Raw genomic sequence first — 22,180 nt, forward strand, 5'->3', positions numbered from 1 at the left:
TGTTCCCTCTCTCGCTGTCTCTCTCTCTGTCAAAAAATAAATAAAATCTTTAAAAAAAAAAAAAAGAAGTGTTACTGGAGATACATATGAATATTTTATTTAAGGTTTTATTTATTTATTTCACAGAGAGAGGCGCAGCGAGAGAGGGAACACAAGCAGGGGGAGTGGGAGAGGGAGAAGCAGGCTTCCCGTTGAGCAGGAAGCCCGACACGGGGCTCTATTCCAGGACGCTGGGATCATGACTTGAGCTGAAGGCAGACGCTTAATGACTGAGCCACCCAGGCGCCCCCATATGGATATTTTGTAATATTAAAAGGAACAGGAAGCAACAGGAAGACAGAATAAGCTGTAAATCTATATGCAGCTGATAACATAACTTTAAAATACATAAAGCAAAAATTATTGACTGCCTCAAAGGAGAACTAGATAAATTCACAGAGTTGAAGATTTTTAACACACCTTTCCCTGTATTTATTAGAAAGTGATCTATAGGATTTTAGAAGATTTGAATACAACCAGTCTAATCTGGAATATTTATATTCCCAAAACCTTTTTGTTTACACAAAGAATATACATTGTATCAAGCAGATCACAAAACAAATATCAATAAATTCCAAAGGATTGAAACAATACAAAACAATTTTATTTTGACCAACATAAAAATAAGCTAAAAATCAATAACAAAAAGATAGCTAAAAAACTCCAATGCTTAGAAATTAGACATTTATTTACTTATTTTATTTTAAGCAGTACATTTAAAATGTAACTCATTAAAACTGACTCCAAAAATCAGAATAGTTTTATATTTGTTAGCAAAACTAAATCCGTAATTAAAAACTTTTTTACAAAAAATTCTGTACATTTATAAAGAACAAATGTCAGTCTTACAAAAAGTTTTCCAGCAAGTAGAAAATAAGGGAACACTTTCCAACTCATTTTAAATTTTAAAAATTTTTTCTTTTGAGAGAGAAAGAGCGGGGGCGGGGGAGGGATGGGACAGAGGGAGAGAGAGAATCTCAAGCAGGCTTCACACCCAATGCAGAGCCCGACCTGGGGCTCGATCTCACAACCCCAAGATCATGACCTGAGCTGAAATCAAGATTTGGAAGCTTAACCAACTGAGCCACCCAGGCGCCCCTCCAACTCATTTTAAGAGTCCAGTATAGTCTAGATAACAAAACCTGACATTACAATAAAGGAAAATCAGAAGCAAATATCTGTTGAGCAGAGACACAAAAGTCCTAAACAAAATGTTAGCAAATCAGTCTGGAAGTAGGAAAAAAGTATATATACATCATTACCAAGTGGGATTTATTCCAGGAGCAAGGTTAGTTTGGTATTTGAAAATCAAAAGTTATTCATCACGTGAACAAAATAGAGTAAAATGATATGGTTATTTTAATAAATAACAAAAAATTTTTGATGAAATTCAATATCCAGTTATGAAAAAAACTTTTGACAAACTAGGAATAAAAGATAATTCCCTTAATCTAATAAAAGATATCTACAAACAACCTATAGCCAGATTATACTTAGTAGTGAAATACTGATTGTTTTCCCCCCTGAGATTGAGAATAAGACAGAGATGGCCACTATTACCACTTTTATTCAACATTATAATGGAGGTCTTGGACAGTATAGTAAAGCCAAAAAAAAAAAAAAATTGGACATATAAAATCTGAAAAGGAAGAAGTAACGGTCAGTTGTTAAAAGTTGACATGATTGTGTGTATAAAAACATATCCAAACAAATCTATAATGAGAGTTAATAAAGTGAACTTAGTGAGGGTGCTGAATACATATAAAATCAATATTTTAAAAAATTAGTTGTATTTTTACATGCTAACAGTAATTAGGAAATGAAAATTCAGGAGATACTATTTTTGATAGCATCAAAACATCAAATACCTAGGAATACATCTAATGAAAGACTTGTAAGACCTCTATACTAAAAATTGTGAAATGTTGCTCAAAAATAAAGGCCTAAATAAATGGAGTTTATTGTTCATGGACTAGAAGACGCTATATGATTTTCTCTCCAAATTTATCCCAATCAAAATGCCGGTAAGTTTTGTTTTGTAGGGTGGTGGAAGCAGTTAGTATTGATAAGCTTTAAAATTTATATGAGAATCCAAAGGATCTAGACAGCTAAGAAAGAGATGAAGGTAGTGTAGCATTGTCCAAGGATAGGTAAACAGAACAGAATACAGTCCACAAAAGATCCTCTGGTAAACAGTCACCTGACTTATGGCTGGTGGCAATATGGTGCAGTGGGGAAAGGAAAGCATTTTCAACCCTTTCCTTTTATATTTTCGTATCCATATATTTAAAAGTGTATTTCTTAAAGAATATATAATTTGGTCTTATTTTTTATTATCTAGGCCAACAATCTTTATCTTTTAATTACATTTAAAGTAATTACTAATATAGTTGGGTTTCAGTCTACCATTGTCCTATTTGCTTTTTTTTAATATGTCCTTTTTGTTATTTTGTTGTTTGTTCCTTGCCTTTTGTTTGTTTGTTTTTTGTTGTTGTTGTTGTAGCCTCCATGCCCAGCCCCAAGAAGGGGCTTGAACTCACGACCCTGAGATCAAGACCTGAGTGGAGATCAAGAGTTGGACACTTAACTGACTGAGCCACTCAGGCGCCCCCCCTTCCTTCTTTTGGATTAATTGAATAATTTTTTAATATTCTACTTCTCCTCTGTTAGCTTTTTAGTTATAATTATTCCTTAATCTCTCTACTCCATGTGTAGCTACATCTTTACTTACATTATACCTTGTGTAAGTATTTTTCAATGTTGATTAAATAAGCTTTTTCTTTTAAATGATTGTTAACAGTGTAAAGGAACTACTTCCTCAAAGGTAGGGTAGTATAAATACCAGATATACCACTTTCACTGAAGTCTTATTGATCTGATCAGGTAAATGTCATTCTAGGGGCATCTGGCTGGCTTAGTTGGTAGAGCATGAGACTTGATCTTGGGTTTGTGAGTATCTAGCCCCATGTTGAGTGTAGAGATTACCTAGAAAAAATAAAATCTTAGGGCACCTGTGTGGCTCAGTCGGTTAAGCATCAGCCTTTGGCTCAGGTCATGGTCCCAGGGTTCTGGGGTTGAGTCCCACATCAGACTCCCTGCTCAGCAGGGAGTCTACTTCTTCCTCTCCCTCTTCACCTCTCCCTGATTTGTTCCGTCTCTCTCTAATAAAAAAAATTAAATCTTTAAAAGAAATAAAATCTCAAAAAAAAAAAAAGTCATTCTGACCCATCACTAATGTGAATACCTTAAGATGATCATTTAAAAGCCATCTGTGGTCAGGTGCTATAGGAGCAGGATATAGGGAAGGCATCTGTGAATGGGAGCCTAAGGAACATGGCATCTCTTCATTATCCTCATGGGGCCGGTGGGCCAGAGGCAGAAACTACCTGTTTTGCCTGTGATGACACTGTCGAGGCCTGACTTCTGTGGTAGCACATTGGAAATTGGTCCATGGTTTTCTGCAAAATTTGGAGTATATATATGATTTTTTGGAACGAGACTCTGTAAGGATCATGACGACCCTAAAAGGATTAAGAAACTTTGGATTGCAGAAATATTAACCGAATATGTTGGTTTAGAAAAACATTTAGAAATTGTTATGGGGCGCCTGGGTGGCTCAAATGGTTGAGCGTCTGCCTTCGGCTCAGGTCATGATCCCAGGGTCCTGGGATTGAGTCCCGCATTGGGCTCCCTGCTCAGTGCAGAGCCTGCTTCTCCCTCTCCCTCTGCCATTCCCTCTGCTTGTGCTCTTCTGTCTGTCTCTCTGTCAAATAAATAAATAAAATCTTTAAAAAAAAAAAAAGATTGTTATGATAATAACTACCATTTATTAAGGGCTCAGTGTGGCACTTTATATTAACTCTATGTCTCTATGATTCCCTTTCTACAAATGAGGGAGTAAACAGACGCAGGGATATCAATATTGTCCAAGAGGCACAGCTAGTAAGTGCAAAATTGGGATTTGAACCCAGATTCCTAATTTCTGTATTCCTAACTGTAGCCTCCATTATTAATGAAAAAAAAAAAAAAAAGAATTCTGCCAATAAATGACGTTAGGAAAAACATGTATTTTTGTGAAAACTCAGCCCTACCAAAGGATGCCTTGTATTGTTGTCTATTGAGAATGTATAATGAACCTTTTTTTGAAAATTTGTTCCTACACAGTTTACCTTAGAATATGCTCATACAAGCATTTGTTTTCCTTCTAAGAGGAGTAATTATAGTTGTTGAGAGGGCACTTGATTTGAGGTAGCTGTGAAATTGTGCTCAGTTTATGATCTTTAAGTTTATCCTATAAAGTGAAGAGAATAGTACCTGTCTAATCTACTTTCAAAGAGTTATCGTGAAGATCAAACAAGGCAATATATTTGTAAATGCATCAGAAACTTGAAGACTCCTGGAGAATGAAGAGACAACAGTTAACACACTTTAAAATCTAAGAAACACTTATTTTATGTACAATCAGAATGAAAGAATTCTGGTTAAATTGACCTGCTGTTGATCATACAACATAGACCATTTTCAGAGGGGTTAAAATATGGGAGGAAATATGCATCTCAGAATTGATAAGGTATAGTATATTGTGGTATATTATTCTTTTAAATATCTACCATAAAGTTCTCTGTCTTTGGAAGCCATTGAGTTTATTTATTTTGATTTCTTTAATATACTAGGCTACAAATAATTGATATGGCAGCTAAGTTTCTTTTGCATTCAGTACTCTCCTTTCGATTTTTCTTGAGAGGTCAGTGCCTTTTATATATAGAATTGCATTTTTCTCACTCCAGCAAGATGAAGGGGATGTCCAGACATTCACAGATGGCAAAGATCAGAAGTCCTGGCAGGCATCACAAGTGGAAAAATGACCGTGTTGGACAGAAAGCAGCCATTGGATCTGGCAATTGCTTGCGTGATTCGAAGCCTGAAGATCCACCTGAGGCAAATGCAGACCCTCTGGGTGTTTTGGTAAACACTGATTCTGGTAAGTTAAAAGGAAAGTAGCATGTTTATAAGTGTATAGATCATGATGCTGAAGTTGATTCTTGACAGCATTGTTTGTGGAGAATTTAATGGCAAATACGTTAAAAAGAGAAAAAAAAGAACAATGCTTTTGTTTTTATTCCTAGGAGGAGTGTCTTGTCAAAACTCTCATTTCAGGACATCTTTTCTGAATCTTGGGGAGTGGGTGCATGAGGCAGGCAGGATGTGGAAGAAAGATGATATTGGGTAATTTTCATAGTATGGTGTAATCTTGGAAATGTTCTTAAGATTGTTCTGTACGGGGGCCCCTGGGTGACTCAGTTGGTTAAACCTCTGACTCTTGATTTTCGGCTCAGGTCATGATCTCAGGGTCATGAGATGGAGCCTCATGTCGGGCTCTGCATTCAGAGGGGAGTCTCCTTGGGATTCTCTCTCTCTCTCCCTCTGCTGCTCCCCCTCCCCCCACGCTCTCACTCTCTCTCTAAAATAAATCTTAAAAAAAAAAAAAGATTGTTTTGAATGTATTGATGCTGTAGATTCAAATTTGCTCAATTATGTTAATTTTTCCCCACCTATGAGGTGGGTGATTTCAGTGAAAGCCAGTATTATTTATGCTGCTGAGCATATGATCTCTTTGGGTAAATAATAATATTTCATTGTATTTGATACTATTCTTCCTCAGCACATAGAATATATTTATATTAGCTTTGAATTCCCTGACTCTTGCTTAATAAGTTGAAAAATTCAAGGACCAGAATGCTGCTAACCACACAGAGATATTATCCAGCCTCTGAGACTCCATTTTCCCTTCTGAAAAATGAAAATGTGGATGTAAATATTTCTGCCATCTTTCCTTCAAATAACATCATGAGGCTTTATCTTACTGTATGTATTTTCTCTTCTGCAAAGGAGTAGTATTAGTGGTGAACTGATGCTGGTAGGCTCTGTTTAGCTTGGAAGACAATGACTTCTATGATAAGCACATGGCAAATAATTAAACTTATGGGTGGCAAGAAATGGGATAACTAATTCAATGACTGAATTAGGAGGGAAAGGATCTTGGCATAGGGAGTGTTGGGCTAAGAATAATAAGATATAATTTAGTTAGAATAATAGTAATTATTTTAACACCAGCTAACACTTAATTGAGTAAGGTTCTTAAGGTGCTCTACATGCTTTATACGTGTTAACTCTTTTCCTTCTACAATGCAAATGTACTGTTGCTACTTGCATTTTAGAACTGGGAAACACAGGGTAAGTAATTTACCTTAGCCCAGCTGTTAGTTGGCAGCAGTGCCAGAGTTTGAATTTAAGAATCGAATTCCACTAGATACTGCTTCTTTTTTTTTTTTTTTAAAGATGTTATTTATGTATTTGACAGAGAGAGACACAGCGAGAGAGGGAACACAAGCAGGGGGACTGGGAGACGGAGAAGCAGGCTTCCCGCGGAGCAGGGATCCCAATGTGGGGCTCGATCCCAGGACCCTGGGATCATGACCTGAGCCGAAGGCAGCCGCTTAACGACTGAGTCACCCAGGCGCCCCTAGATTAACTGCTTCTTCTAAATGCGAAGTCTGAATTTATGTAAAAAAAAAATATTGTATGAGCCTAGGATAGTTGAGATGTGGAAGAGAGTTTAGAAAAGGCATCTTTTTATCCTTGCTGATAGCAAGGAAAAGGCAGATGACATTTGGGGACAGCACTGAGTTTACTCTTGGGCACTGATTTTTTTCCTTCAAAAGATGTTAGAGCCCACACACTTCTTCAGATTTAAAATGTGTGACCTTGATAAAAACCGTCTGTATCCAAATATAAACTTTCATGTCATTAAAATACTTGAAACACAAATACAAACACTATTGTTATAATTAGTAAGTTACTAATCTGAAAATTATGTAATTCTTCACTTCATGCCATTCTCTAAATGAGCATTCAAGGGACTCTGTAATGTTGAATAGTCTTCATTCTGTTAGCTTGAGAGGTCAGTGCCTTTGGTAGATGGGTAATTCTGTTCTCTTTCTTTTTTTTTTTTTTGTTAAAGTAATCTCTACACTCAACATGGGGCTTGAACTCATGAACCTGAGATTGAGAGTTGCATGCTCTATGGGCTGAGCCAGCCAGGCCCCCCTCTGTTTTCTCATTTTTATTTTTTTAAGATTTTATTTAGAGAGAGAAGGGGGTGGGGAGAGAGGGAGAGCACAGAGGGAGAGGGAGATGCAGGCTCCCTGCTGAGCAGGGAGTCTGTTGCGGGATTTGATCCCAGGACCCTGAGATCATGCCCTGAGCTGAAGGCAGATGATTAACTGAGTGAACCACCCAGGCGCCGCTGTTTTCTCTTACTTACTTACTTATTTATTTATTTATTTTTAAGATTTTATTTATTTATTTGACACAGAGAGACACAACAAGAGAGGGAACACAAGCAGGAGGAGTGGGAGAGGGAGAAGCAGGCTCTCCCCTGAGCGGGGAGCCCGATGCGGGACTCGATCCCAGGACCCTGAGATCATGACCTGAGCCGAAGGCAGACGCCTAATGACTGAGCCACCCAGGTGGCTATTTATTTCGTGGCTGTTGTTTAAGTGTATCTACAACATGTTTTATGACTTTCCTGACCTGTGGTTTTAATAAGTGTCGTCTGAGCTAGAAAGAGGAGCTGGTCAGTAATGTGCATCAGGCATCACTGACTGAAGTGCCTCAGCATCCACAAAATGAAGAATATCCAATTTGTTAGTCATTCGTTATAGTATAAATACAGCTGTTGTCATAGAACACTGGGGGAACATCCTGTATGCACTGACATTGAGCTAGGTGGGCTTCTGGTGTTTAAAAGGTAGATGTTAAAATAAGAATATAAACTAGCACATCAGCTGTCATGAATGCTTGTTGTTAATGTTTGTTTTTGAGAGTTGGATACCATAAAGCAAGGTTTCCATTTTTTAGAGTGACTTTTTCAACATACTGCATTTTCTTTAGGGTACTTAATCTATCTGTAGATCTTTTTGGGGCTAGAGCATGTAATTGTGTTTCGCTTCATAAAGGCAATAAGAAATAGTAGGGGGATGAAGAGGGAGAGACAAGTAAAGAAATAAGTTGTAGAAAGAATCCAGATGGGAAGCTTTTACAACTAGTGTTTATACTTATGCAAGACTTACAAAGGGCAGGTTTTTTTTCTTTTTTCATTTCCGTAGGGATTTACTTGAGGTCCTATATTCTCTTTGTCCATCATTGTAATTCAGAGAAGTTTCTCCCTGACTTCAAAAAATTCATAGTCCAATGATAAATTTTAGATTTATATATATTTACATATATATATATATATTCAGAGGGCACATGGTGTGTATGTATGAGAGAGAGAGAGGTGAGATTTACTCTAAGAGAAGTATTGCTAGGGTTTTAACAGTAAGAGAAATTATTTGAGCTGGTATTTTATAATCATTTTAAAGTTTGATTTTATCATCTTCATTGCTCCTATCTTTATACTGGCATTTTTAGTTGAGAGAGGTGTTTTGGCTGTTTTTGTTAAAAAGTGAGTGAATTTTCTTCAGTATTATTTTGTCAGCCAGTACAGTGCCGTCAACATAATCTTTCCAACTGCTGAAAATGCCTATATTCGAACTGCTAGTAGATCCAAGGGACTTTGGGAACAGGCTCCCCCCACCCCACCCGTTTTTCAGATGAAAAGTCACTATAGAGGGTGTTTTAACAGGGCCAAAAGGACGATACCTCTTTTCAAAGTGTTATTACATGTCATAGATTCCTGAAACATAACTGAGGGAGAACGACCTAGGGGAGCAATTGTTCATTTGTGTGAACTCCTAACTCTTACCCATGGGGAGACATTCAAGTATAGTGAATTTTGTGACATTTCTGGTAATGAGTACACCAAGCATCCAGATTGTGGTTTTACCATTCTCCAATTGAAGAGACCAGGGCCTTTTGGAGAAATGATTGATTGTAGAGCTGGGACAGAGAAAATACAAAGTGAACCTAGAGCATCTTAATAGTGCCAGAAGGTTAGAAAGTGCTCAGAAAAACAATCAGGATTGTGGGCGTGTCAGAAGGATATAGGGACCAACTGGAAAATGCCTCAAATAGCCAAAGTTGGAACAATTCGAGCCACAAAATAAATAATAATAGATTATAACCCAAAGAATAAAATAAATATTCACAAGTCCATACTGATATAAATAGGAAATGGGGAAGGAGGGACAAATCTTTCGGAAAAACTCTAATTAATAAATGTAGAAGACATGAAGGAAATAAAAAGGCACCATTAAAATACCACAGTAATAATTGTTTCAGGCAAGACCCACTGATGAGTGGTAAAATTAGTGACAAAACTTTAAAACAGGCTATTATGTAGTTTCAAAATATCTCCCCCTAAATATTAGTTACTGTGGTAGTTTTAACATGTCTAAATTTCTTTTATATTCCTTACTCTTAAGAGGGGGGAGCTTAATTCCCTTCCCCTTGAATATGGGCTAGACTTAATGAATCATTTAAAAAAAAAAAAAGAACAATGGAAGAGAAAGATCATAACTTTATAGCAAAGAAACCAGGCCGACTACCAAGAGCTCAAGGTTAACATCACTAGTAGTAAGTCATGTTGATGTCATGGACTCCTGGTATGATGCGTGAGAAGGGCACTACCTAAAATCCATAGCCTCCGTGTAATCATCAAAAAATATCAGAGAGATGCTAGCCTAAGAGCCATTCTACAATAACTGACCAGTAGTCTTCAAAAGTGTCAAGTTCATTAAAGACAAGGAAATACTGACAGATTGTCACAGATTTAGAGAAGACGCAGATAAGGCGTCATGATGAGTAAATGTATAATGTAATGTGATGGATTGGATCCTGAAGCAAGAAAAGGGTATTAGTGGAAAAACTAGTGAAATCACAATAGAGTCTGTAGTTTCGGTAGTATTGTACCAATGTTAATTTGGTAGCTATGTTAATGTGCCCTGGTTATGTAAGGGGGAAGCTAGATGGTAGGGTATATGGAAGTTCTCTGTACTATCTTTGCAACATTTGTATAAATCTAAAATTGTTTCAAATATAAAGTTTTTAAAAAAGGGAAGGCAGGAAAAGGGGCGATATGTAGGTCTATTAAAGCCTTGCCCTCCACTTTTTGAATTGAATTGTGAGGAAATAACTTTCCTCACAATTTTTTTTGTGATTTTCCTATGTTTTTCTATTATATTCTGATTATAAAAACAGAAAAAACTGAAGATCATTTAAAAAACCTCCACTTAACTTACAGAGACAGCCACTGCTCACATTTTGTTGTATATCCTTTTAATATTTTTCGTATCACATGTATATGATTTTTAAAAATAAAATGGAATCATGTTATTAAAGAAAAGAAAGAAAGAAAGAAAAAGGAGCTTTAAATCCAGACAGAACTAGGTTTGTGTTGTGGCTTCACCTTTTCCTAGCCCTGTCGTTCTGTACCAGTTTTAGCCTTTTTGTTTGTTTGTTTTTAGATTTTTATTTATTTATTTATTTGAGAGAGAGAATGAGACAGAGAGAGCATGAGAGGGGGGAGGATCAGAGGGAGAAGCAGACTACCTGCTGAGCAGGGAGTCCGATGCGGGACTCGATCCTGGGACTCCAGGATCATGACCTGAGCCGAAGGCAGTTGCTTAACCAACTGAGCCACCCAGGCTCCCCCAGTTAGCCTTTTTGAACTCATCTTTACTCATTCATGCAGCAGTTTGTTCTTCAAATATTTGTTCAGCACTTACGTACTGTTCTAGGCTCGGAGGTTACAGTACTGAACAAAGCCAAACCCTTTCCCTCCTGTAGCTTGTACTTGTTTACGTTTGAGTACATCAGATAGTTGTTTAGAGTTTTGCTATACAGGGAACAGAGAAATGGAACCATAGCTGGAAGAAGACATTTATTAGCATTATTACTGACCATAGAGACATTTTGGTAGGATGGCTTCATCTTAATAAAAGGACTTTATGTATCTGTAGGAGAGATTCTAGCCCATTAGTTAAGAAATTGGGATTTGGATTCAGAGTTTTGCTGTAACAGGGAACAGAGAAACGGAACTATAGATGGAAGAAGACATTTATTAGCATTATTATTGACCGTAGAGACATTTTGGTAGGATGGCTTCATTTTAATATGAGGACTTTATGTATCTGTAGGAGAGATTCTAGCCCATTAGTTAAGAATTGGGATTTGGAGTCAAATAGCCCAGATTTAACTTTGTCCAACTGTTGTATAATTTTGTTACCTGAAGGAAAAGTTACTCAGATTCTCTGAATTTTGGTTTCATTATCTGTAATTAATAGTGAAAATGATGCCTCCTAAGGATTAAATAAGATCGTACTTTTAAAGAGCATTATAGTCAACTGTATTATGCTTTTTAGTATCTCTTTTTGGGTCTTCGAAGGAAATAATAGTTTGGCTTATCATCATTCAGTGAGATGAACAGTCTCCGTATTAATACTGTTGTAGATTTCTGTTTAGTCCACTAGTAATTTGTATGTAGAACTGCATTATTTTTCTTTCCCCTTATCAGTTCATGAGAAAAGATAGTAAGTTAGCTTAAAATAGACAATGAGCAGTTTTCAGAGGGCGTGGTGCTGGGTAGCGTGGATGGGTGGAGGAGAGGGGATTTAACTTCATCCTCCACCAAGTGGTAGGTCTATATTCACATGGAAGTACCCCCATTCCTACTGGCCTGTTTTGTTTTCCCCTGGACTGACTTGGTGAATGTTTTTTTTTTTTTTTTTTTAAAGATTTATTTTTCAGCAGAGGGAGAGAGACAGCAAGAGAGGGAACACAAGCAGGGGGAGTGGGAGAGGGAGAAGCAGGCTCCCCACTGAGCAGGGAGCCCGATGTGGGACTCGATCCCAGGACCCTGGGATCATGACCTGAGCCGAAGGCAGACGCTTAACGACTGAGCCACCCAGGCGCCCCTGACTTGGTGAATGTTAAATGCTGTCTTGAAACGTTTCATATTGGTTGTGGGTTGAGCTGGTACATTACATAGACAGGTTACTTCCTGTCTTCATTCTTCAGTGAGGCTCTGTTTTTTATTGGTTGTTTAGACTAGATTTAATACATTTTTAGGGCTGCCAAAAACAAATGTAATAGGTGGTATCCTGAGGCTACAACTAGGCTCACTGGGCTCTGATCAAACACTACCTTTGGCAGGCTCTTTGATTCTTGCCAAATTCTCTGGCTTGGCTTGTTTACTTAAGTTCTTAGAAGTTCTAAATGATAAAAACTTTGGGTGAATTCATTTCAGCATAACTCTTTGACTAAACCTTTATATATGGAATGGTTTAAATATTATTTGTGCCCTCAACACCAGTCTTAAAAACAAAAAAGGTAGGGTGCCTGGGTGGCTCAGTCAGTTAAGTGTCTGCCTTTGGCTCAGGTCATGATCCCAGGGTCCTGGGATCGAGTCCCACGTTGGGTTCCCTGCTCCGCAGGGAGTCTGCTTCTCCCTCTGCCCCTCCTCCCATTCATTCTCCCAATCTCTCTCTTTCTCTCTCTCAAATAAATAAAATAAAATAAAAACAAAAAAGGTAGATATTTTTATATTATTTATTCCTAAATCTAATTTTTATAGTCAATCATCCTAATCCAGTGAAGTTAAATGAATTTCTGGCCTTGGCCGTTCTACTACCTTAATAAAATTAATTAATAGCACAATAGCCTAAATAAAAGTAGTAGCAAAGACTGTATAATTAATTTAGAGAAGGCGCAAATTCCATAACCTGTGAAGCATGGTAAGTAACTGAGCTGTGTTATAGCTTCCATTGGCCTCTGTCTTCTCTTTGGGGCAAGTAGCTTCTCTGACCACGGTGGTTTAAATCAAGGGAAAATGTTCAGGTTTCCTGAATTTTGTGTTTTTTTTTTTTTTTTTAAAGATTTTATTTATTTATTTGCGAGAGAGAGAATGAGAGACAGAGAGCATGAGAGGGAGGAGGGTCAGAGGGAGAAGCAGACTCCCCGCTGAGCAGGGAGCCCGATGCGGGACTCGATCCCGGGACTCCAGGACCACGACCTGAGCCGAAGGCAGTCGCTTAACCAACTGAGCCACCCAGGCACCCCTGAATTTTGTTTTTGGGGAAGATTAAGGAAATGATCAAAAGTGACTTTTCACTAACATATGAAGGAGCTGGGGGGCTGTCAGCTCTCTTTTTTATGGTGGTGGATATGTTTGGTATACTGTTTTACTTCTTTTCCGTTCTGTTTCAGAGTCTGATAAAGAGGAGAAACCACCACGTACTGTTATACCCAAGGAAGTGACACCAGCCCTGTGCTCACTAATGAGCAGCTATGGCAACCTCTCAGGGTCAGAGAGTGAGCCAGAAGGTGAGTCATAGCCTCAGTCGTTACAAGTGGGTTTGTTTTGTTTTGTTGCTTTTTGAATTTGATGTATACTGTGCCTCAGGAGCATCCTTTCATGTGTGTCTTTCTGAGGACAAGATGTGTCAAGCACATTCTTTAATCTTCACATTTTTCATTTGATGTTAGCATGGGATAAAGGAAAACTTGAGAAATGAGGAAATGTGTTGCTCAGTTGTGGGAGAAAAAGGCAAAATACTATAAATAATACAATGACAGAATAGAAAGGGGAAGAGATAATATTCCATTAATGGAATCAAAGAAAATTCTAAAAGATACAGAAAAGAAAGTTAATGTCTTTTTTCTACTCTCAAGAGCCCTTGTCTTAACATGTTTATGGCACCTTTGGTAGGTGAAGAGAGGTCCTTTGTGACAAAGTGGATGACAGAATTCCTTACATGTATATAGAGCATTGTTTTTTTTTATGGAGCACATTTACATAAATTACCTCATTTGGAGAACACAGTAACCCTCTACTTGTGTCGAATCAGCCTGTGTGTTTTAAAAGACTGGATGAAATGGAATCCTTTCAAGGTTCTTTCTGAGTAGCCAGTGATGTACAGTTCAGGATATCTGTCTAACCTTTAAAGATGACAACAAACCAGTTTAATCTAGCATCTTTTTTTAGGGTCACCTAAAAGTTGTGAGTATGTTATTGATCTGTTGTAGCGTGGCAATTCTAAACCCAGCGTTCATATAGATAATCAGCATGTTTAGTGAATAAGTCTTTGCTCTTCTGTTATGGAAACCTGGCTCTGCATGGTCAATTTATTTGGGCTTTACCAGCCAGGAGAGAATTCATGTGTCTATGTCTCTGGACAAGATGTGTAATCACAATAAGAGCTGTACTGAAGGTAAGAATACAGGGTCTACAAGTGAGTGTGTAGAAAGAAGGGAAGATTTGAGTGTAATTGGATGAAGATGGCGGCACTTTTAATGCTGATTAAGCTAGAGATAATCACTGTTTGTATAGTTGGAAGATGTTGAAGGAGAAGGAGTTGGGATTTAATATGAAGGATAATGTTTAGATGTATACGTAACATAGGGGTTTTTTTCTTCTTTTTTAATGGACCATGGTTTACTATGGTAGCTGGTTAAAAGCTACTGGAATTTTGAAATATAAACTACTTTGGTTTTATCAGAGTATTTCTTAACAGATGGTTGCCTCTTCTTGTTTTTATTTTGACTTTAAGAAAAACAGTATTTATTTCTTTACTCTTGTTTCCAGTACACTGATATGAAGATGGAGTTATTCTTTAAACACATATTACATTTCCTGCTTATCGCTTGTATTTATGACAGGTGATAGCAATGAAAGCTATTACCAGATTACTACTGAATCTTATAAGAACAAGCTACACTAATGCTCTCTTCTCTCTCTTAAGATAAAACATTTAATACTTTCATTCTCATGTCTTTATTTGCGTGCACACAAGCAGGGGGGGTGGCAGGCAGGCAGAGAAGCAGGCTCCCTGCTGAGCAAGGAGCACATGAGGGACTTGATCCCAGGACACTGGGATCATGACCTGAGCTGAAGGCAGACACTTAACCAGCTGAGCCACCCAGGCGTCCCTCATGTCTTCATTTTGAGGCTGCCACCATTTTTAAATTAGAAGGAAGAAAGGAAACTGAGAGGCATCTTTGAGGTCCCACTGCTTCATTTGTAGAAACTTAAGCTTAAAGAAGACAAGTTTACAAAGCTAGTATGTGGGAGAGCTGATGTAAAGCCTAGGTTTAGGGACTTAAAAATCTAAAAAAAGCCAACTGTATTGCCTTTCATTATAGTTGTTCTCTGTGTTATATTTGCTGTCTTCCTGCACAGAAATGCATAGCCTTTTCTTGTAGATAAGAGAAGATAGTATGTATTAAAAGATAAATTTTATCGTATATGAAGTTTTTACTAATTGTTTAAAATGCCCTGCCTGAAGGGAAAAGCCCTTGCTTTACATTCCTAAGGCTTAAGAATTATTGTATGCAGTTTGAATTCAGCTTTATTAAGCCATCCAGGTCTCTAGCAAGTTTCCAACTTCCATTGTAAATTCTGGCTATAGGATAGGCTATTGACACATAGGGACTTTGGAAGAAATAAACCAAAGAAATAAAGTGGGCTTTCTCTGAACCATGAATAGTATCTAGAAGACTGCTTATTTAAGTGGATTCTAAATGGAGAGGAACAGTTTTATTCCTCACAGATTTTAACAGTTGTATCATCATAGTTATGATCTGTCTCAACTTAGGAAGTAATACAAAGGTGTATAGAGGATCTTAAACATGACTAGTGCTTTTCCAGAAAGAGTTTTAAACAAGGAGGGGGTCCCTCAAGAAAGACTGAAGCAAAACAAGAGGCTATGCTTGGCTCTGCGGACATCAGAATCATTAAGGTATACATAGGAAAGAAAATTTCAATGAGTAATATTTCCAAGTATTAGTTTGATATCTGTTCCGGATTTTGCATGTTAGTTTTTTGTTTTTGTTTTGCCATGTTAGAAGTTAAGCATAGTTTTGTAGCTCTCCAAAATTGTTTTTTTCAAACTGGTTTGGGCTATGACTGGGGGTCCTCCAAATTGAAAACTCATTTTAAAAGGCCACAAACCAAAAAGTGTGATTTATAGGTTTGAAAAAATTCAGTGGTTTGATAAATATTGCATTAAAATATGATACTAAGCTGGGAAATGTTGTGAGCCTCAAGAAAAATATAAAAAGTCCCAGTTCCTCATTCCTTAGCAGAAAATTGACAATGTAAGCTCTGATTCATTTGACTTTTGTATTTCTGGATTGGAAGATCAGTACTTTTTTTTTTTTTTAAGATTTTATTTATCTGAGAGAGAGAGAGAAACCATGAGCAGGGGGAGGGGCAGAGGGTGAAGCAGACTCCCCGCTGAGCAGGGAGCCCATCGCAGGGCTCTATCCCGGGACTCCAGGATTGCGACCTGAGCTGAAGGCAGACGCCTAACCAACTGAGCCACCCAGGTGCACAGATTAATACTTGAAGGGGAAGGAAATAATAGAAAGTAGTACCCTGGTTTTTCTTTTTGCCTTTTGTTATTATTCCCATAGTTTTGAACTCTACAAACCACTTTGAATTCTTTGCTCCATTCTTACATGGTTACATTTCTCTAATTTTCTTTTTTCCATCACATCAAAACCACTGTCATCACAGCAAATTTTTTGTTGTTGTTTTTGAGATAGAGAGCATGCACACTCATGTGCACTCGAATGGGGTGGAGGGGGAGAGAGGATCTCAAGCAGGCTCCATGCTCAGTGCAGAGCCCAAGCCTGGGGACTCAGTCTCACAACCCCAAGATCATGACCTGAGCTGAAATCAAGAGTTGGATGCTTAACCAACTGAGCCACCCAGGTGCCCCCATCATAGCAAATTCTTATATAGTGCTTATTCTGTGTCAGGCCCTGTTTTATGTGCTTTACTCATCTAATTATTGCAATAACCTCATGAAGCAGGTGCCATTATTTATAAGAATATTTAGGCAGAGATAAGTAGCTTGGAAGATCACAAGTAGTATGTGATGGAACTAGAACTTGAACTTAACAGTTTGGGACCAGGGTTTGTGCTTCTAACACTTACTCTGTACTTCCCTTCAAACATAATTAACACATTTGGTCCTATGTAACACTTGGGTGTAAAGGTTTTGAGGGATATGATTAGACTCCTACACTCTTGTCCAGGCAACTGAACCCAGTCTCCAGACTTCTGGAATAGAACTCTTTATATCACATCAGCTTGTCAAAAATATAGAGTAACCATTTTAGGGTTGATAGGAGGGGATCCTTAAAACTTGTGCGTTTTCAATTAATCATACACTTTTTCTTCTTTATTCTGTTAATATGGTGAAGTACGTTGATTTTCAAGTATCAAACCAATCTTGTATCCTTGGAATAAAATCTACTTAGTCATGGTGTATTACCTTTTTAATACATTGCTGGATTTGATTTGCTAATAATTTATTAAAGATTTTTACCTCCATGTTCATGAAGAATTATTGATCTGCGTTTTTCTTTTCTTGTAATGGCTTTGTCTGGATTGGGTATGAGTTGGGATCTGTTTCCTCTTCCTCTTTTTTAAGGGTTTGTGTAGGATTACTACCATTTTTTCTTGTTTGTAGAATTCAATAGTGGAGTCATCTGTACCTGGCATTTGGGGGAGGTAGATTTTAAATTATGAATTAAATTTCCTTAATAGGTGTAGGATTATTCAGATTTTCTGTTTTTTCTTGTTCAGCTTTGGTAATTTGTTTTTCAAAAAAATTTGTTTCATCTAAGTTGTTAAATTTATTGGCATAAGGTTGCTCACAATATTTTCTTGTGATATTTGTAGGATCTATAGTGATGTCCTCTCTTTGATTCCTCATATTATTAAATGGTATTTTTTTCTTTTTTTCTTGATCAATCTTGCTAGCTGTTTATTTTTTTTTTTATTTTTATTTTTTTGATTTTATTTATTTATTCATTAGAGACAGAGAGAGAGAGAGGCAGAGGGAGAAGCAGGCTCCCAAGGAGCAGGGAGTCCGATGCGGGACTCGATCCCAGGACCCTGAGATCATGACCTGAGCCGAAGGCAGACGCTTAACCATCTGAGCCACCCAGGCGCCCGCTAGCTGTTTATTAATTATGTTAATCTTTTCAGAGTATACCAACTTCTGGCTTTATTGATTTTTTTTCTCTATTGGCTGTTTCTAATTCGTTGATTTTCACTCTGTTATTTCTTCCCTTCTCACTCTCTACCTCCTATAGTGGAAGTTCAGATAATTGATTTTAGGCTTATCTTCATTTCTTTTTTTTTTTTAATTTTAAATTTTAGATTTTTTTTCTCTTTTTTCTTAATTTCTAATAAAAGCAATCAAAGCTCTAAATTTGCCTCCATGCATTGCTTTAGCTGCATCCTACAAATTTATGTTATGTTTTCATTTTTATTGTTTTAAAAATATTTTCTAATGTCTCTTGTGATTTGTTCTTTAACACATGGGTTATTTAGATGCATATTGTATAGTTTCCAGAGATTTGGAGGTTTTCTACATAGTTTTCTGTTAATGTTTTGCTTTAATTCTGTTATGGTCAGAGAGCATACTTTTTACACTTTCAGGGTCTTTTTGTTTTTTGTTTTTACAGTTTATTGAGACTTGTTTTGTAGCCTAACACAAGTGAGTGTTTATGTGAACTTGACAAAAATGTGTATTGGGTTGAGTGTCAGTTGGAGTTGTTAGTGGTACTCAGGTCTTCTATATCCCTCCTCATTTTCTTTCCTTTTTTTTTTTTTTTAAGATTTTATTCATTTATTTGACCAAGAGAGACACAGTGAGAGAGGGAACACAAGCAGGGGGAGTGGGAGAGGGAGAAGCAGGCTTCCCGCTAAGCAGGGAACCTGATGCGGTGCTCAATCCCAGGACCCTGGGACCATGACCTGAGCCAAAGACAGACGCTTAATGAGTCAGCCACCCAGGCGCCCCTCCCTGCTCATTTTCTATTTAATTGTTCTTCAGTTACTGAGAGCAGAGTGTTAAAAGTCTCCAACCTTAATAATGGATTTGTCTATTTCTTGTTTCAGCTCTGTGAGCTTTTGCTACATGTATAGTGAAACTCTGTTATTAGGTGTTACTGTTTTGCTTTCTTGATGAATTGATTTCTTTATTGTTATGAACTGTCCTTCTTTGTCCCTGGTGATAGTCCCTGTTCTGAAGTCTCCTTTGTATAGCCAATCCAGCTTTTTTATGATTGGTGTGTGCATGGTATTTTCTTTCCTCCTTTTACTTTTAACCTGTGACTGGTCACAGGCAGTCCTTGCTTTGTACTTCCTTGGTAACTGAGATTTAATCTCAGTTCTGTTTGTGAAAGCAAGAACTGCCTACAATTTAAAGTTGGTTTCTTGTAGACATTATGTAGTTGGTATGTAGTTGGTCTTCTTGTTCCCCACCACCCCACCCCAGTCTGACCACTCACCCTTTTAAGTGGGATGTTTAAACTATTTATATATATTGTAATTATTTATAAGGATTGTTTCTTTTTGTCTCACCTTTTTGTTCTGTTTTCCTGCCTTTGGATTTGTGCTGCCTTATTATTAGGGCAGTGCAAATATGGAGATTCATTGAATCTCTTTGTTTTACTTTTTAGGAGTTGGTCTATCTAGAGTTTATAGTATGCAACTTCAGCTTTTCACAGTATACTTTCAGTGATATTATACCACTTTGTATAGGATTTAAGAATTTTATAGCAATATACTTACACTCTCCTCTTCCCTTCCTTTGTGCTATTGTTCCCAGGTTTTCTTACAGATGTTATGAATCCCACATACATTGTTACTATTTTTGCTTAGACTAGTCAGTTATCTTTAAATCAGAAAAAGTGTCTTTTGTATTTATCCACATATTGACTATTTCTGACACTCTTCATTCCTTTGTGAAGTTTCCATCTGGTATTATTTCCTTCATAGAGATCAGTTTCTGTAACTCTTTGTGGTAATCTCTTCAGTTCTTGGCAGTTATATTTCCGATTTGAAAAATATCATACTACGTTGAAAATGCCTAGTTTTTATTAATAAGTAGCCAGTATTATGGCTGCTTGGGGGAGTATTATGGCTTTTTTGGTTATTTTTAGAAGTTTACCTGTTTTTTGTTGTTATCTTTGTATTTGTTTCTCATTACATTTAGAAACTCCCATTAAGACTGAAGCAGACATTCTGGTGGAGGATGAGGTTCTTCATAGCAATACTCCTAAGAGACCAAGTCCCAGTGTTAAAGTGACTGCTAGAAAGTATGAGAGCAAAAAGAAAAGTTTTAAAAAGACAAACCCTAAGAGAAAAAAAGATTATCACAACTATCAAACGTTATTTGAACCAAGGACACACCATCCATATCTCCTGGAAATGGTAAATGATTTTTCTTTACATTCTAATCTTTGTGTTCTTCTCAGATGATGAAGATAGAGCCACTGGGTTTCTGCATGGGTTTATACATGCATGTTTTTAAAGTTTACCAAAGACATTTGCTCCTTGAAGACTCATTTGTGTATCTTAATTTTGAAACTGCATCTGGAATACAGCTGATGTTCAATAAATGTGGAATAGTTACACTTTTCAAAACTGCTGAAAATGAATCTATAGATTTAACTGATTGGTAAGGAAATATGTATTGAGGTGTACTGACGTTTTTAAAGTTTCCATTGAAATCACAACTAAATACAAAGGCAGACTGAAGGGAGAAAGAGGTTTTTATGTGTTTATTTTGTGCATTATTGGCTTTATTCTTAGCATGATGTGCTGAAAACTCTGTTTCTTCAAGTTTTAAAAGAGGAAGCAGCACATCTTTTGATTCTAGGTAATGGACATGAGGCTGTTCAAAGATCCAGTTCTTTCATGCTAAAAGTAATAGAAAATATTCCAAAATTTTTACTAGAGTTGTAGAACTATTGACAATGTGTGTGAAAGTTGTTTTTGCCCTGTCAGCTAAGTGTTTATGCTATAGCTAAAGTGTTCTGTGGCTACACTCTTTGAGGTCTTACACAGTTGCTTCTTGTTTAAATTGATCTGAAATGGACTATTTTGTAAATTTCAGTGCTTATATAAAGTAAATTGCATTTTTAAAATACTTGTAAGTGGTAAATTAAATTATCTCTTCACTGAACGTTCATTCCTTTGTAATGTTTCTAAACTACACTAATGACATCAGAAAATAAATTGAGTGATCTTATCCTTTTTGGCAAATCACGTATGATTCCTTGGTTGTGTATTTCTTCTAAATACCAGGGATTTTTAGATTTCCTTCAATTACAATAAGCACAAAAATGAGAAGTTGTGAAAGTCCAGGAATGTTGAGATTTTTTTACTGCTGGTTTCATCATTATTATATTTACTATATCTGCTTATCAGTTTCTGTACTGTTTGTAGGTTTGGGTTTAGGAGGGTCCTCTTTGACATGATTTATAGATTAAAGAGTTGCAGACTTTTAAACCTATATTTCCTGTCCTTTGTTAGATACTCCTAGAGAGGACCCCAAATGTGAACATTTGTGCTGTTTAAAAAGCTAGATAGTCTTGGTATAAGTTAAAAGGAAATGTTCTTACATTATTTTTTTAACAAAATAATTTAAATATAGTATCTATTTAAATAGGTATTATATTACAAATTTATTATAAATTATAAGTATATAAATATATATATATATATCTTTATTGTTTTGTGTTCTTTATATGGGGAAGACACATATAATATTTTAGATTGTGTTTTTTGGATATATTTTATTTACCAGCTAATCATTTTATTTATTATTTTTTAGCTTTTAGCTCCAGACATTCGACATGAAAGAAATGTGATTCTGCAGTGTGTTCGGTACATCATCAAAAAGGACTTTTTTGGACTTAATACTAATTCTCCAAAAACTAAAGATGTCTAAGTATTTGATGTTTCAGCACTCATGTGAAATAGTCCCATCCTAACGTTAGTGGAGGAAAACCTTTTTAAAAAACAAAAAACTGGATTAGTAATTAAATTGTAGACCTCATGGGATATTATGTTGGATTTTTAATTCTTTCCTTTGAATCTATGCAAATAAATACATAACTGATTTTTTAAGACTGTGTCTGTATTGTTGAGGTTGTGCATAGTATTTGCTGGCAGGATTATATTTTTTATTTATATTTAATTGTATGTATTGCTGTCAGGTAAGGAAATCTGCTCTGGGGACAGTTAAGAATCGAAGATTCTGGTTTAGTAGTAAAGAAAAAAGTTTTAAAAAAATGTTACATTCAGCTGAGCAAAAGTGTAGGTTAGGGAGAGAAG

At 36.6% G+C, this 22,180-nt stretch overlaps 1 protein-coding gene across 1 annotated transcript in view; it reads left to right on the top strand.

The window, feature by feature from the left end:
* Positions 1-21,973, top strand: part of NUFIP1 (nuclear FMR1 interacting protein 1) — a 46,814-nt gene extending 24,841 nt beyond the window's left edge. Inside the window, exons 7-10 of the mRNA XM_081814945.1 lie at positions 4,827-5,020; positions 13,246-13,362; positions 20,055-20,272; positions 21,678-21,973. Of these exons, the coding sequence (XP_081671071.1) occupies positions 4,827-5,020; positions 13,246-13,362; positions 20,055-20,272; positions 21,678-21,794 (646 nt within the window). The 3' untranslated portion in view covers positions 21,795-21,973. The remainder of the gene's footprint in view (positions 1-4,826; positions 5,021-13,245; positions 13,363-20,054; positions 20,273-21,677) is intronic.
* Positions 21,974-22,180: the final 207 nt, after the last annotated feature.

This window comes from Leptonychotes weddellii, chromosome 3, assembly GCF_054177405.1.
Source record: "Leptonychotes weddellii isolate Sample4059 chromosome 3, ASM5417740v2, whole genome shotgun sequence".
Taxonomy (NCBI): Eukaryota; Metazoa; Chordata; class Mammalia; order Carnivora; family Phocidae; genus Leptonychotes; species Leptonychotes weddellii.